Source organism: Vicia villosa, linkage group LG1 (genome assembly GCF_029867415.1).
Source record: "Vicia villosa cultivar HV-30 ecotype Madison, WI linkage group LG1, Vvil1.0, whole genome shotgun sequence".
In the NCBI taxonomy this organism is placed as follows: Eukaryota; Viridiplantae; Streptophyta; class Magnoliopsida; order Fabales; family Fabaceae; genus Vicia; species Vicia villosa.
In genome coordinates, this window is record NC_081180.1 from 138,797,627 (window position 1) to 138,814,709 (window position 17,083).

The 17,083-nt window shown below is 34.0% G+C and overlaps 2 protein-coding genes and 1 non-coding gene across 4 annotated transcripts; 2 read left to right on the forward strand and 1 right to left on the reverse strand.

Annotated features, from left to right (window-relative positions):
• Nucleotides 1-400: 400 nt before the first annotated feature.
• TRNAI-AAU (transfer RNA isoleucine (anticodon AAU)) lies at nt 401-474 on the reverse strand. The gene has a single exon. It is a non-coding gene; the product is annotated as a tRNA-Ile (tRNA).
• A 6,544-nt stretch (nt 475-7,018) lies between these two features.
• LOC131617987 (ureidoglycolate hydrolase) lies at nt 7,019-10,561 on the forward strand. Of its 2 annotated transcripts, XM_058889268.1 has the most exons (12): nt 7,021-7,248; nt 7,328-7,413; nt 7,587-7,661; nt 7,881-8,009; nt 8,400-8,486; nt 8,568-8,770; nt 8,852-8,954; nt 9,173-9,264; nt 9,342-9,404; nt 9,588-9,828; nt 9,912-9,952; nt 10,253-10,561. In XM_058889268.1, the coding sequence occupies exons 1-12, from the start codon at nt 7,075-7,077 to the stop codon at nt 10,348-10,350; spliced, it is 1,392 nt and encodes a 463-aa protein (XP_058745251.1). In that variant the 5' UTR covers nt 7,021-7,074; the 3' UTR covers nt 10,351-10,561. The 2 variants fall into 2 exon arrangements, with proteins under 2 accessions (XP_058745244.1, XP_058745251.1); XM_058889261.1 differs by having other exon boundaries at nt 7,019-7,248; nt 8,568-8,954.
• A 1,442-nt stretch (nt 10,562-12,003) lies between these two features.
• Nucleotides 12,004-15,361, forward strand: LOC131644331 (protein WVD2-like 3). The gene is made up of 7 exons (XM_058914802.1): nt 12,004-12,172; nt 12,853-13,431; nt 13,553-13,641; nt 13,757-13,850; nt 14,054-14,125; nt 14,249-14,359; nt 14,855-15,361. The coding sequence occupies exons 2-7, from the start codon at nt 12,859-12,861 to the stop codon at nt 15,134-15,136; spliced, it is 1,221 nt and encodes a 406-aa protein (XP_058770785.1). The 5' UTR covers nt 12,004-12,172; nt 12,853-12,858; the 3' UTR covers nt 15,137-15,361.
• The last annotated feature ends 1,722 nt before the right edge of the window (nt 15,362-17,083 follow it).

Sequence of the window (17,083 nt, forward strand, 5' to 3'; positions counted from 1 at the left end):
AATGTGTTTATGTAATAAATTATGCTAACCGTAACATGTACAATTTAGCTTAAGAGGGATACGTCACATACTAAATTCTATTTCAATGTATAATTAGTTAGCTCTTAGATTTGAGATGTTAGAAAGCAACAAACTAACCTCTACATTTGAACTTGTAGAAAAATATGTTTAGTTCATAATAGATTTTCAATTATGTAGATTTTATTCTAAAATATTATTATAGATAATAATTATAATATTATTAAAAATAATTTGTTTTAAATTTTTGTATTCTTAATTAAAAAATTTTACTAACCGGCCATATTTATAAAAAATGATAGTATATCATTTATTATTTATAAATCAATAAGGTTAAATAAAAATAAATTTGGCCCATAATAAGGTTAAATAAAAATAAATTTGGCCCATGCAGGTCTCGAACCTGCAACCTTCGCGTTATTAGCACGACGCTCTAACCAACTGAGCTAATGGGCCATTTGTTTTTATGGTGATTGAATTATTTATTATAATTATGATCATTTTCACATATCCACATTTCTTACAATAATCATAATAATCATGAGTCACAAAATCGTAAAAATGATAATTCTCATAAGTACGAAGAGTTGTTGGAATATTAAAGCGTACTCGCAATTTAATATGAAACTTCCTCATATTTTTGATTTTTTTAATATGTAATTTTGCAATGTTGTTGCACATAATTTGATATATTTCCTTTGTCTATATTATATTAATAAGTTGTCACATTTACACTAAAATAACATAATTATCCCATTATCTTAAGTATTCGATAAAAGTACAATATACGTGACAATCCTTAATGGATAAGGGCTGTCAAGGTCTTTAAGGATGTTAGGATATTGAGAGCTAGCACATGTGAGGTGAAAAGTTGTTGTTTATATTTATTTCTTGTAGTTATTGGCTATCCCCTTCACTATCATGATACTGGTGTATTTATAGCCATGCAATGATCTTGGCTCAAGTGAGCCAAGTCTCCCTATAACAATTATTCGTAGGAATGAATGATTGATACCTAAAAATTTAGGAGATGTAGTTAAGCCCCACGACTTAATAGGAACCGACTGTTGACTCAATATATGATCCACCCGCGTTCGTGCGTTATAGATGGAGAAATGGAAAGTTGGGCACCGAATTTAGACTAGTGGTAATCGAACCAAACAAAGGGCGCTCGAACTAGTAATAGGGTGACTCGGGAAGGGCAAAGCTCATGCCTCTCGCCCTCTCCCCAAGACCTTCCTCAAGTGTACCACTACACCTTATTTTCCTCTAGGGTGTCACTACCACGCAACCTATAATCATGACTTACTTATCTCTTAATGTTAACAATTTTATCAATATAAAATAAAGCCCTACAAATTACCCATTATGGTGTGAAAAAGCCTTAGCTCTTTAACAAAAATTAGAAATATGGTAGGTCATCGTACATATGAAGACTCAACACCCACCTAATATACAAACACCATAAATTAGGAATAGTTTGTTCCAAAGTTAACCTACAAATTCCCTCCCAAGCACATGAAATACCGTCTTTTTTAAGTTTGGACTATTTGTTGGCATCAACATTGCCCTTGTTGTATGTATCACATTCAAATACGCCTATGTAGAAGATTTACAAGAATGCAGATTCATAATACATCGAAAATTCACGTACATTTGCAAGAAGAAGGATCAAACTATTGGTGATTATATTCACATTTTCAAAGAATCATCTAGAGAAAAATTTCAACTAAAAGAAAGAAAGAAAGAAAAAAGCAAGCAAGTGATTTCATTGTGTACATTTTTTGTTGAAACATTCGTACACCTGATCTATGAACTTGCAGGTACTACAATTTGATTTTAAATTATCCATCTATATTTTTAACCTCTCTCTCTCTATCTATCTTATATACTTTCTTTCTCTAAAAGTTGCGTTAGTGCCTTTGAGTTTAATACATTTTTGAGGTTTTAGTTGTACTAGTTTTCAAATATTTTATCAAGAATGTGATTCTATTGAAGTCTCTCTTGGTTAGTTGTCCTTGCAAAACCTTTGTTTGGTTTCTGAAATTATCTAGTCAAAATCTCGTTCTTGGTTTGTGAGCTTAGACTATGAAAATCTCCACTTAGTTTGAGGGATCAACCTATGAAAGTCCCTTAGTCGATTGTAATAAGGTTCATGAGCATAACCTTGCAAAATCTTAAAATATTTTATTAGTAGAACTCAAAAGAAGTTTGTTTCTTAAGAAGAGGATTAGACCAACAAATAGAATGAAACTCTATAAGTATTGGTGCAATCTCTCGTTTTCCTATATACTTACTTTCACTCATTTACTTTCCTTTATATTTATTTCCTTTTGTTTTCTAATGCTCTTAACTATACTAACACAAACTACTATTTTTAGTAATTAATCTTAGGTTAATCGCAAATTTCGAATACAACATTTCTCGCCCTCTCGTGCTTGGAGTCACTTGTTGAACAAGTAACATAAGAGTCTAAATCCCGTTAAAGACTAATTCATGACAGTTCTAGCAAGTGGACTAATCTTGTCGAGGTAATAAAATAGTTTCTCTCCACATGAATTGCGTATTTAAACAAGTTATTATAATGCAAATTGAAAGTAACAACAAGGGGGATTTTAATAATGATTAAGTTACGGGAACATGATTAGAAAATGTTTGATTAAAGTATGATATAAAGGAGATTAGATATTTTATATTGAATCCCCTAATTATACCTGTTTATAAACTATGTATTAATTCAATTCCAATCATGCTATTATCTTTCAGTGAATTAACAAGACCACTGCATCCAATTCCTTAGCGTAAAATTCACTAATTTATACAATAATTCCTTAATTCCTTAGGCCAATTCAGAGTTAAGCTAGGAGTTATATGTATGTTAATTCAAAAGCCACAACTTATAATTATCTATTCCTAGTTAATTACTAAGTCGAATAATTGGCCTAGATCAGATCGGTAGACTTACGGTCAATAATCCCTACACATTTGATATCAGTTTATGCGCTCGTCAACATGCAAAAAACATTAAGATAAAAAAATTAAATAATGATAATAACATAAAAGCATCAAATTAATCTCAAACAGTTATATGCTCCAATAGAGTACAAAAATGTTTATCTCGAAAGACCTAATCTAGAATAATTTAGCTACTAATAGAAAATTTAACAATTACCATGAGTTGATAAGAATTCTCCATTAAAATCCATGGAAAATTAGCTCTTCAATGATTCTAATGCTCTCAAAATCATGCTCCAAAAAAGCTTTTGGCCATCAATTTCTGGCTCCAAATAGGAACTCCTAAAAAGCTCCCCAAATTCTCTATTTTAAAGCAGCAAAACATGTTAGAATTTTTTATCCTTATAGCGCCCGCGCTGGTCTTTATCGTGATCGTGATGTGATGTCACTGTGCCCACGATGCTAGCATTGCGGCCGCAAGAATTTTAGAAGCAAATTGTCTTCTTTTCTTCCTTTTTCTAAGTCTATTTTTCTCACACTCTTGCAACTTTGTTCAATTCTTCCACATATTTGATTGGCTTTTGCTTATTATTCCACCAATTCAGTTGAAATTACTCGTCAATTTTACGTAATGACAAGGTGTCATCACTAATCATTCCAGGAGAAAGGAAATTACTTTAGACGATTCACTAAACAAACCCACATTCTTTAATGGAGAAATGTATAGTTTGTGGAAAGAGAATATGAGAATTTTCATTGAGGGTATGTATCATAGTATTTGGAAGGTTGTGAAAAAATGTCCGTTTTTTTCCATACATGAAGTGAATGGTGTCGTGGTGAACAAAGACAATGAATATGATTTAACCAAGTATTAGAGAGAAAAGGTGCAACATAGTTTGAATGATAAAATGATCATCATTGTCACTCTTGGTCTTAATCATAAATAATAAATAATATAATCCCATCTATTCCAATGTGTAGAATGGTGAATCGAAGGCCCGTGTTTATATCAAGGCCTATATGTGCCAATAAAACTGATAGTCGAGTTACGGTGATGTTATATGGTGGATAGAGTCTTAATTGCGTTCCAACACTCATGGCCATATTTTTTTTACTTGTTGATACTGAGGAAGAAATGGTGCGAAGGGAATAACAAGCTCTTAAGCTCCCCGTTGATGCAAATCAGCACCTCTGGGTGGAATATGATGTCTTGTGCATGATATTCATCTTCACCGTGGCACATCAAATAGAAAATACCTACCAAGATGTTGGTTTGTTCTCTAACTATGCAGTTCCCCATGTAAATCCCAAAAAGAGACTATGCTGTTGTTTTGATGGGTGTGAGTTACCCTTTCACGAATGTCTATTTTCTATAATGGGATTCAAGCTTTACCTTTTTCAAAATAGAACCCAACCCTTTTTTATATATCCACTAGGAATTAAACAAAATAAATTTTACAAGTCAATCACATAAAATCAATAACACATAAATGTAGGTAGAATAAAATTTGATATAAGTCACGTAAATACAATAAACTCAATCACATGATACACGAGTTTGAAAATTCAAGAAAAAAACATTTTTTTGCCAACATCACTATCCTTTCTTTTAATAATTTTTTTCATCTCCTAACTGCGAATCCAACAACCCTATAACAATAAACAATTGAAGATTAATTTATACACAAAAGAAAATAAAAAAACATGGTTTTTTTAAAATATAAAAATAGTCATTAAAATGCTATAGTTGTATGGAATTCTATTGAAAAACATTCAGAAATGTCAATTCTATACATTCATTTCAAGGTTTTTCACATTTTAGGAGACCCCCAGATTCTTGAACATCCTCTCTTCAATTGTCTATGCCATCAAAACTATCATTGATCTCTATAAAGTTTACAAAATGATACCTCACGACTAAAAGAGACACATATAATATTTTTGGATTTATCACTTTAGATTGCGAGGAGATATCACTTATATTACCAACACTTGACAACTCTACGAAGGGAACGTTTGAATTTCTTAAATTGACCATGACTAGAAATAAATGGAAACAACTTTAAGGATGAAGAAATAAGATGTTACCTTAAGAAAATGCAGAGCTCGAGTAGAGGACACAAGAACAAGATTACCAAAAACTCGAAAACAATGCCCGGATGAGAATGATGACTAAAAGAAATAAGTAGGGATGTCAATTGCATCTGTTAATGGGGATCCCTGTGGGGAATATCTGTGCGGAGATCCGAAGTTGGGGATTTTTTTCCCCGTGGGGATGGGGATGGAGGGAAAAGTTCCCCCGATAACACTTTGGGGCGGGGATTGGAAAAGTATCCTCTGTCCCCGTGGATTCCCCGACTCCGACGATATATTTTAATTTATATATTTTATATATTATATAATTATATAATTTTACATGAAAAATATTAATGTATTAGAAAATGAAGAGTCATTAGAAGTTATAGATTTGTCACACATAATCAATCACTTGCGTTGGACGACATCGGTATTGTTGTAGTAAATTAGTGGAAGCACGGTAGTAAGTTATGTTACTATTTATTTATTTATTTTTACATAAAAAATATTAGCAACATCAAGTTCTTTTGCTTTTTTTTATTTATTATTGATGTAAGATGTATTTTTATTTTTTTTTATAAAATAAAGATGCAAATATATGCGTTTTAAAAAATACGGAAAAAAATAACAAAATACTAGTGTCATATTTTTGATCAAAAAGTGTAGAAATTTTCTTAAGATTCGATCTCCGTGGATATCCGTGGGGATCTGTGGGGATGGGGATGGAGGGAAATATTCCCCCGTGGCGGGGATTGGAGATGGGGATGGGGACTAAATTTGGGGGCGGGGCGGGGAGCGGAGAAACATCCTCCGAACAATATCTGTCCCGTTGACATCCCTAGAAATAAGGAGACCACTTGCAAAAACAAAAGTTAGTGAAAATGATTGAAGAAGCAAAATTTTAGTGCAAGGAAAGCGAAAAGATCAATTGGTGCCACTTTACCCATTTTATAGATAACCAGAGAACATATATCTATGGCCATGAATCAACAAAACACTAATAAACGCGATCAAGGATCCAATATTAGCCTCAATTCCATAACAACACTTGAATACACTCAAGTGTTGTAGTGGCATTACCACCCATACTTTAGGAGCATGGGGCCACATGATAATTTATGTTGCAAAACATTCAGTCACACGATTAACATTTAACGCACATGTTCCCGATGTCACCTTTCCCCACTAAATACACCTTCAACCTCTTTCCCAATATGAATGTCAGGAAGCCTCAAAGCAGCACAAAACAATAATTGAGAGGCCGGTCTCATTAATTTCGTCATAATCCTAGCTCTATGCCCAATAATAAGAACTTAGGGAGACAACTATTCCGGGCCACCAAATGACCCAACAAGACCGACCCAATACGAAATGATCAATCCATATTATTCTCATCCGCGTTAGTTGAACGGGTAGACCATCACCACGAGGCCGCACACTGAAGCCTAGTCACAAGCTCATCTTAAGCCGTCAGATCTCATCCAATGGTCTCATGCCACCCATGCTGTTTTGATAGCGGTTTCATAAGTCCACCATATATGGCTTGATCCCATACTATTTCATTCACTTTTGCAAGTTACATATCTTTAACTCACTAATTTGAGTGCTGCGCTGAAATGCTAACTTCGTAAGTATACTCCACCCACCTACCAAGACTTGCACCGTCGTACTAAAGAGATTATACTAGAATAATTTTTGTCATATTGATGAGTGACTCAAATTCACCATTTAAAGATGAACAATTAGAATATCGCAAATTCAAACTCGCAATCCTATATCAAATATCCTGCATAGCTACCAACTGACCTGATTTAACGAGAGCAAATGATTACCTGTACAATTTACAACCAAATAAACTAGTATGTTTCATTGACAAAGTCGTGAATTAGTCCCAATGATTATCAATAAATTAGTGATATTTGTATTGCACGTGATGGGTGTGCACGTGCAATGGCATCTTATATATCAATGCCATTATTGATGAGCATCGAGTGGCTGATGAAAATTTGAGCAACAAACTCAGAAATGCTTCCTCACTACGTAACTCTACTCTTCTTGTTATGCACCTCAATTTCAGCGCATCAACATGAACACGACCCTTCAATCATCTCAACTATGGAACAATTTTCAGGTTACTCAATCCACGAACCCACTTCCCTCTCTTCACTATCTATCGACGCTCAGGGTCTGCAGAACCAGGTCCTCAATCATTCCCATATTTCTTTTTCTTGCTTCTGATGCTCAATTTTTGACATTTTGAACTCTACCTTGTTCTTAGATTGATCAACTTTCAGGATTTTCCGATGCACCTGCTCCAGCAGTAACCAGGGTTTTGTACACTCACAAGGATGTTTTAGCACGAAGGTACTGTATTTATGTAATAATATATGTATACGTAATATGTCAAAATAAAGTTTCAATTTTTGGATATTTTTACTATGTTGACTTGAATTAGGAGCAAAGTGAGTACAATAAGAGTGTCTTTAGAATGTGAGATATTCGGCTTTATAAACTTTACTATTGTCTTCAATCTGTAGGTATGTTAAAAACCTCATGGGAATTGCTGGTCTATCTGTGAGAGAGGATGCTGTTGGTAACATATTCGGTCGTTGGTAAGTGTTAGTTCTTCTATTGTTTGTCCTCGAGCTTCTAATTCTAACACAATTTTTTACATTTTTAATTATCTCTCTCTCTGATAGCTAAATATGATCAACTCGTTGTTGACCGGGTCTTCCATTTCATATTAACATCTTAATCTTTCCTCTTCTAGTTACGGCGTGCTTGTAGATTATTGACTAATAGATGGTTATACCTGTGCTTACTTTATGTAGGGATGGTAGTGAACCCGAGCTTGCGGCAGTTGCAACAGGTTCGCACATCGATGCTATACCTTATTCGGGAAAATACGACGGAGTTGTTGGTGTTTTAGGTGCTATTGAAGCCATCAATGTCCTGAAAAGGTTTGTGTTTCTTATTATGGCCCGATAGAGGACTTAATTGAATGTGCAGAAAATGATATTGATAGTCATCATTAGTTGGTTTCTTCTGATTATTAGTAAGCAAGACTGGAAGTTTTGGCATCTTGAATTTTACAATGGTCTTTAACTGTTCTGTATTAGTCTGTGTAAATGATTTTTCAAAGGATGAATTTGTCATATATAGCGTGTTTGAAAAGCCACGTTTTCACGATAATGGCGTAAGATTGGCGATTTTTACAATTCTCCGCCTTTATGATTCTATGATGAAACCAAAATGGGTCGCAAGAAAGGACATACAGACATGCACATCACTCAATCATTGTCCTCTTCTGTAAATAGCAATGTTTGCAATACTGACTAAAGCCTTTACAGGTCTGGCTTCAAACCTAAAAGATCATTGGAAGTCATATTATTCACATCAGAAGAACCTACACGCTTTGGAATAAGTTGCTTAGGAAGGTCAGAAGTAACATTACTTTGATCGACTAATTTAGACACCATACGCTACTCTAAATTTCAACATTTGTTATTTTTGTGCAGCCGCTTATTGTCTGGGAGTGAGAGTCTTGCAAATACTCTAAAGACAATAACCGATAGTCAGAACATATCCTTCTTAGATGCTGCAAGGTCTGCTGGATACGCAAAAGATGAAAATGATTTGTCGAGTGTGTTTTTAAAGAAAGGAACATATTCTGCTTTTGTAGAACTGCACATAGAACAAGGGCCTATTTTGGAGGATGAAGGTACATATCGCTGGTCTAGCAAAATCTTTGTGTTAGCCAAAACTTTAAATGATCATAATATGTTATTTTTTCTTGATCCAGGCATATCTATCGGCATAGTCACTGCCATTGCAGCTCCAGCAAGTCTAAGGGTTGAATTTGAAGGCAATGGTGGCCATGCAGGCGCCGTCCTTATGCCTAACAGGTGGCTATCTTAAAATATATATATTTTTCATTTTCATCCATAGATTGCATCGTTATCCTTTTCGATAGTTGTAGTTACTTTACTTGAATTGAAGTAGTGTGCTATTGCTTGATTGTGTTATATTTTCTAGTTCTTTTCATCGATCCCTTTTGAAGTTGAAATTTCTTAATTCACAACCTCTAATGTTCCAAGTATAATTTTTCAATCATATGGCGCAGAAATGATGCTGGTCTTGCAGCCGCTGAATTAGCCCTGGCTGTTGAGAAACATGTCTTGGAATCTGGATCCATCGATACTGTTGGCACTGTTGGTAAGTTAATATTGCAGCACCTCAATTTGATTAAACAAACGCGCACCTTTATTTTAAACAACCTCTTATTTCATAAGGTATCCTGGAACTGCATCCTGGAGCAATCAATAGTATCCCTAGCAAATCGCACATAGAAATTGGTATGTATTTACAAGAAACTTGATTCGTACCTGGCATTCATACGAGAGTTGTTTATTCATTTATTTTATTTCAGAGAATTGGTTAAATTTTTCCCTCTCTGCCTATGGATAATTCCGGTTACTAGTATATACTATAGTTGGCAATGTAGATATTTACATTGCAATTGTTTTGTGCTTTTGCAGACACTAGGGACATCGATGAGGAAAGAAGAAACCAAGTTATTAACAAAATCCATGAGACTGCAATTCGAATAACCAAAACACGAGGAGTCAAGCTCTCCGAGTTTCATATCATTAATCAGGATCCACCGGCCCCATCTGACAAAGCAGTCATCAATGCAATGCAAACTGCAACAAAAGAGCTAAACTTGACGAGCAAGTTAATGATTAGTCGAGCCTATCACGACTCTTTGTTTATGGCCAGGTATTTGCTAGAAGACAGGTTCAAATGGGTTTAATTGTGCTTATATAAAATATCTTCTGCTCATGTATGTTACGTAATTTCAGGGTGTCTCCAATGGGCATGATTTTCATTCCATGCTACAAAGGTATTCACTGTTCTTCTTTTTGTGCTATATGCATCAATCTGATTCCACTTTATCCAATTGTTTTTGCAATCAACAATCAAGCCGAATCTCGTAGCACCGAAATTTCAGATTGAAGACGTGTCTGGTGTCCGACACCGACACAAATCACCCTCATGTTATTACGTTCAATAACTTCCATTTTCTTAAATTATTACTGGTGTCGACCTATCAGTCTCGTGTCTGGTGTTCTTGTTTCTGTCAGCTCTTCGTATAAAGGAAAAATACTTATCAATAATATTCTCTTTGTCGTCACTTTTGCAGGATATAGCCATAAGCCTGAAGAATTTTCTAGTATTGAAGACATGTCAAATGGTGTAAAAGTGCTGGCTTTCACCTTAGCCAAATTGTCTCTTCAGTAATATAACATCTTATGTAGTGGCTTATGTTGACTCTCATTGCAAGACAATGACATGTAATTTATTTCTGATACAGCTTAGTAATTAAATAAATTTCAAATTTCAGATACACCCTAACTAGAAAAGTGTTACTATATCCTTGTAGTTGGACCATTCTGTGTAGAGGGAAAAGACATCTTACCCTTTGTGAATTATCCACATGTTGCATTCAAAATCTTAGCTTATGATTAAAATAGCCTTTAATATTTAAGTTAAAAGTCATAGTATAACTTATGAAATGGTGAATATGATTAGATATATTGTAAGAGGGTGTTAAGCATTTATCAAGGGGTTATGCAAGAGCAGTCAAGTGTATTATAGAGTCTAAGCAATGCTTTAGATGAAGTGTCTTTTCCTTAAATCGCTTTTATACAAAGATATGGACATCATGCTTTGTGGTCATCCTTAGAAGTGAAAAAAAAATGCTAAAACATCATCGTGTGTAAGGTTTGTGTTTTTTAAATTAGTTATATTAGTGAGGTAATTAAGTGTGCTTAGCTGGATAATAATACAGCTTATGTGTGGATATAATATAATGACAACCGACACTATTAATTTGTACTTTACGTCCAGAATGAGATTATAACCACTACCATTTATGTTTTGTTTTAAAACTTTTTGAGACACATTATCATCTAATTCAATAATATACATACTTTTACTATTATTTTAAAATTAAATGTATGTTAAAAAATTATTTTTTTTAGAAGTTTTGAGCAGAAACTTGTTTGTTTACTTTCTAACTTATTATTATTATTATTATTAATATTATTATTATTGATTGATTGATTATTTATTCTCTTAATCCTACCAATAAGCTGACCCAATTAGTTGCATTTGAAAAAGATTGATTCTCAAAAGCTTATAACTGGTGGCTCTTAAAAAAAGCATTTTGATAAAGTATTTTTTTCAAACAGATGTAGAGGGAAACAAAAGCAAACACCCAAAACATGCAATTAAAATAAAAAAAGTAAAAATTATTTAAATAATAGTAGTATGTTTTTTTGGAATGTGACAAAGAATATAGATGATATTTAAGGTGAGTTTTAAAGATTAATGGTCCACCATGGACAAATATTTTAAAAAAATAGAGATTATGATAATTTCTTTTTGTTTTAGAGATAAAAGTAAGTAATATAATCGTAAATTATAGAATTCGAGTCTTGGTTATGACGTTCAGTTTAGTCATATCAACTTATATTACTCAATGAACCTAAAAAAGGAATCTTTGCTTATAAATAAGGCTAGAGTAGTAGTTTAGTGACTGAACTTTCATATTTTTTAAAGATAAATAAGTGGAATACACAAATAATCTGTGTGTTTGTAAACATGATCAATGACCGTAATCGCACATTCATGAGTTTCTTACCGTAATTTTCTAAAGTGACTATTAATAACATTTTCTAACCGTGCAGTGGTACCATAATTTTTAGACTACAAATTCAGACTCATACGTTTTGATGTTTTTGTACAACTATTATTAATAATGTGACTTATATAAATTAATTTCTATTACTTATTGCTTTAGTGAGATACCTATTTTGCACAAAAATAATGAAGGTATGAAAGTGAAAGTGATGGACAGTAGAATTTGGCAGAATTTCAAATTCAAAAAATTGGAAAGGTAGAACTTAACACCGTGAAGAAGCGGCGTGAGACCGACTAAGCACATATAAATAAAACCACAAGATCAAAACAAAACAAAAACTCCCAAAATTTACAAACTCATAACTCAAACAAACACAGTCACTTCCATTATTTTCTCTCCAGATCCAAAACTCCAAATGTAAGTCATTTTCATCCACTTTCTTCTCAAGATCTGTTCAAATCCCTGTTTCTTTCTCTCTCCTTACGATGTTCAATTGTTACTACTAGTATTATTCATGTTTGGTTGGATCCAGTTTTGGGATAATGATAATAATGTTCTACATTACGAATTTTACAATTCATAATCTTTCATTTGTGTATTGTTTCTTTAAACCAACCACTTAGTTTGTCTATAGCCTAGGATGCCTTGTTGGGTAATCATATAATTGAGTTGTTAATTTTGAATTATTAGAATTTTAATCATTGATTCAAGATGCTTGCCAACCAATTTTGATTACTTTCCTTTTATGTGTTTTTGTTTTACTTTACTTTGGTACATAATGTTAATTAGTTCTATATTTTTATATATTATTTGTTTATATGCTAACAACTTCAATGCTTTTGGAATTTGTCCTATTTGTTACTTAGTTTTTTAAAATTATCTTTGGTCCCATTGTTCAACTTTTTTTTGTTGAAAGCAACTATTATGATTTGTAGAGAATATTCTCATACCTTCCAGGGTTTATTAAAATAGTTAAATTTGTGGCATGTTTGGTGCAAGAGTATTTAAATACATGTTAGTAATTTAGTATGGATATGTTCCAAGTGATAACAATTCAATTTCTTTTGTTCTGACTTCTGACACTTTCTTTGTTATAGAGTGCAATGGGGATAGAAGATTCAGATATTTGTGTCATCAAGGAGCCGGATCATGTCGTTGTCTATTCTGAAGGAATTTCGCATGATACAGTTCATGAAACCGGACCTGATAATAATGATCACAATATTACAGTGTCTTATGAGCATATCAATGAGACTACGGAACATCATAGTTCAGGGGAGAGCACAAAGGAATATGAGGTGAAGGAATGTACAACTGAGGTTTCTGTTAAGGCCTCTGATGTAGCTAATGTTAGAAAAAGCGATGAGAAGTTAGCCTCGGATTTTGAGGGTGTTTTCAATGGGAAAAACTCGAAACTGCATAAAACAAGGGGTAGTGAGAAGGCACGAGATACTGCGAAGCATGGAGCAAGACCTTCTGTTGGGGGTATTCGCAGTAAGTCTAATGGAAGTGTTCAAATCAAACCTACCGTACCGCAACCATTTTCCCTAGCAACTGAGAGGCGTGCTACAATTGTAACGCGTCCTACTTTTGAAGAAGATAACAAGGGCGGCAACGGAGTAAAATCTGTAAATAAAAAGAAAGTGCTAACTTCCAATATGCTCAAACAGAATCAGGTATATGCTTATGTTGAATCTGCTTCCTGCTTCATGATTGATGAATTATTTATGGTTAATTTATTACTATGTGTTCAGAGTTAGTATTGAAGCATTTATTTTGACTGTTTATTCCTTGCAGTTGAAGCCTCCTTCAGTCGCAAGAAAACCGTTGAAACCTGATAACAAGAAGCATTCTGATGAGGACGATTCTTGTTCAGTTACATCTATGTATCCTTTTAAAACTTTTTGTTGAAGGGTGTTAAAATCTTATCTCATGTTTTTCTTATTCTTGCAATGATTCTTTTACTTTCTGAAATTGATATTGCTCCTTGACCATGTAAAGAACTGCTGCTTCTGTGCAATCATACAAGTCCAGGGCAACTGTTGCTTCTGCTCCAAGCTTTCGGTCGACTGAGCGTGCACAAAGAAGGAAGGAGGTAAAACTTGTCGATAAAACAAACATGAAAGTTTTTCAAAATGCATTTTAAAAATAGATTGAATATTTCTGAAATTTTAAAAAATGTCAAAAATATTGTTTTTAGTGTTTCTGGATATGCATTCTTTCTAGTTAGCTTTGTTTGGATAGGTTTTTCTACCCCAAATTGATTGGTTCTGCATGGTCCCTTTTTGTGTGTGCCAGTTTTATTCAAAATTAGAGGAAAAGCAACAAGCAATGGAAGCTGAGAAGAATCAAAGTGAAGCAAGGAGCAAGGTACAGAAGACTTACTTCATCATCTCCAAAACCATGAATTACATTGCGATTTCGTTACTTCTTTTCTGCTTATAAATATAAACTTATATTAGCTTTCTCACTCTAATTTCTTCAACATTTAAGGAAGAGAAAGAGGAAGCCATCAAACAGTTGAGGAGGAGTTTAAAGTTTAAAGCAAGCCCTATGCCAAGTTTTTACCATGAGGGACCTCCACCTAAGGTTGAACTGAAGAAGGTATGAAATGTTCTTGTACTTATACTTATAATCTGTTTAGATAACAACTTAACTAAGCGTTTATCATTTAAGTGGTTATGCAAAAGCTATTTTTATGCCAAAGGATAAAATGAAGCCAAACTATTTTTATATATAAGCTATAAGCCATTTTTTATAAGTTATCATGGAGAACTTATGGAAATAAGCTGAAAATAACTTATAAACATGTCATTGCTCATAAATTGTTTTTATAAATTTTCTCAAACAGTCTCACAAGTGCTTATGTCAATAAACTCACTCAAATAGGTCAATCCAAATAGGCCCTTATAACAGTATCATGCACGAGATTAAATTTTTGCAGCAAACAATGTTGTAGTTTATGTTAATCTCTCAACAAATTTAATCAAGAATCACATAAAAACAACACATAATCATCAAATTATTATATGTATGTATAGGCATATTCTTCGATATTGTGTTCATGACTAATGACAAAAGTTAACATGTATGGGCCAGCTACCACCGACACGTGCAAAATCTCCAAAGCTGGGCAGGCGAAAGAGCAACAGTGGTGCAAATAATTCATTTGAAGGGGTCAAGGAGAAAGGCGCTGTTGCTCAGAGAAAGCATCGCACGCCGAATGCTAACAACGGTAACTTGAGTAATGTGAACAATGACAGTGGTGTGGATGGTCTCGAAAACAAGATCGAGCATACCGAACTGATAGAAGAAATTAATCCGATCAAAGTGAGTGGACAGGCGGATATGGAGATCAGCAGTCAGTCAAGTTTTCAATGAGATTAGTTTTTCATTTCTAATTTAAGTGTTTCTGGGGAATGGAGTATTGTTTCTTGCAACTTTCTGAAGGGTGTTGTTGACTTTATTTCCTTTAACTTATAAGCACTTGTTTCTGTGTGCAGTGTTTGGCATGTGAAAATATTTATTTGTAATTTATCTCAACTTATTTTGTAAAAATGAAAATCCTATTGCTCATAGGAGCTATTTAAGCATTGTTTGTCTGAATGAACTTGAGGGTCACACACTCACTGTTTGAAGTTATTGGAAAATGATGCTGTTCACTAATGAGCAATAATCCAACAAATCATCATCCCTAACCAGATATAAAAACCTAACTACATACTGAAAGGAAAATGCATTTTAACACATAAGAAACGACAAAAGGGAAACTCTCATTCCACCCATATGCTTCTTCACAGATCCTCGGTGAAAATCTCAAAATACCCCTATATTTCGGATATGCGTCTCCGAAGACGTTTTTTTAATAAGAAAGGGTGATTTCACATATGCATATCCGAATATTTTACACAGAAAAAGGCGATTTTAGATATGCATATGCGAAGTCACGTTTAAAAAAAAAAGGTGTCTTCGGAGATGCATATCCGAAATAAGTTGTGCTATTACAGAAAACCCAAACAGACACACCCCACTCTTTGCATTCTCTTCAAACACCAAATATTCCCTATAACAACAAAAATCCATTTTTACCAAAAGTTCTATTGAAGATCCACACTCCACAACCTTCATTCAAGCATTCCAATTTCTACTAAAAGCTCAACCACTTTGTAAGTTTTCAATACCCTTACCTTTAGCTCAAAGTTAGAATTTAGGGTTGTTAGATTTTAGGACAATGGGTAGGTTGATCTTATTGTAGATCAATGTTGGTGTTTAGATGTAAAAAATTGGATTTTGGATGAGTTATGGCAAGAAATGGAAGTTTTTCGAAAATGGTTGTTTGCATGTTATTTCAGAAGTGCATATTCAAAATCCCCTCTTATCAGTTTCGGATATGCACTTGCGAAATGTGCTATTTTTTTTTAATTTTCAAATTTGTTTCATACTCCAACTTTAACTGTTATTAACCCGTGGCATTTTTTCAGGAAAATGACTGACAACTAGGCACCGATCGATTGACTAAAACGGGTGAGGCCAACCCAGACAGCCTCGGCTCGACGCGAGAGAGCCGCACAACAAGGACAGACTCGAGGACGGGGTCGAATCTGTTAGACGTTGGCCTGAGGATCTAGAGGGGGGGGGGTGAATAGATCTCACAGAGTTTTTCGGAATTATTTCGAACTAAAGCGAAAGCGGTTCTGAATCGACTTGCGTCTATTCCGGACCGTTATTGCAAGGGTCGTATATGTGACAAAACCACAAGATAATTGAGATTAACGATGAAGTGATATGTTATCGAATCAATACGTTTCACAGCTGAAAATCAATTAACTTCTAAATTGACAAACTTTGGTTTGCAATGCAGTAATAATGGAATAAGCAAAAAGACAAACACTTGGTGATAATGTTCAAATTGATGATGATTCAAGATGTGGTGAATTGTGATGTTTATGCAGAACCTTAATTCACAATTTTAACACTTGAATCGTTAATCAATTTTGCAATTATGGCCAAATATGAACAGAACGTAAATGAAAAGATAAAAGCGACAAGAACACGATATTTGTTCAGGCAGTTCGTCGATCGTCCTCGCTACGACTACGTCTGCCCCCAATTCCAAATTGAAATTGGGAAATCTTCCATTAATGTTGAAAGCAGTTTATACAAAGAAGAAAGCAAAGCGATAAACAATAAACCGAATTTGTCGATCCTTTGAATCTTCTTCCCCCTTAATCTTGAGCCAGATCAAGGTGATCCAAGAGCTTCACTTGATCCCTTTTCTGCAGTGTCTTGAATTGCCTTGAACCCTTGTTCTTCAATCTTCACACTCAG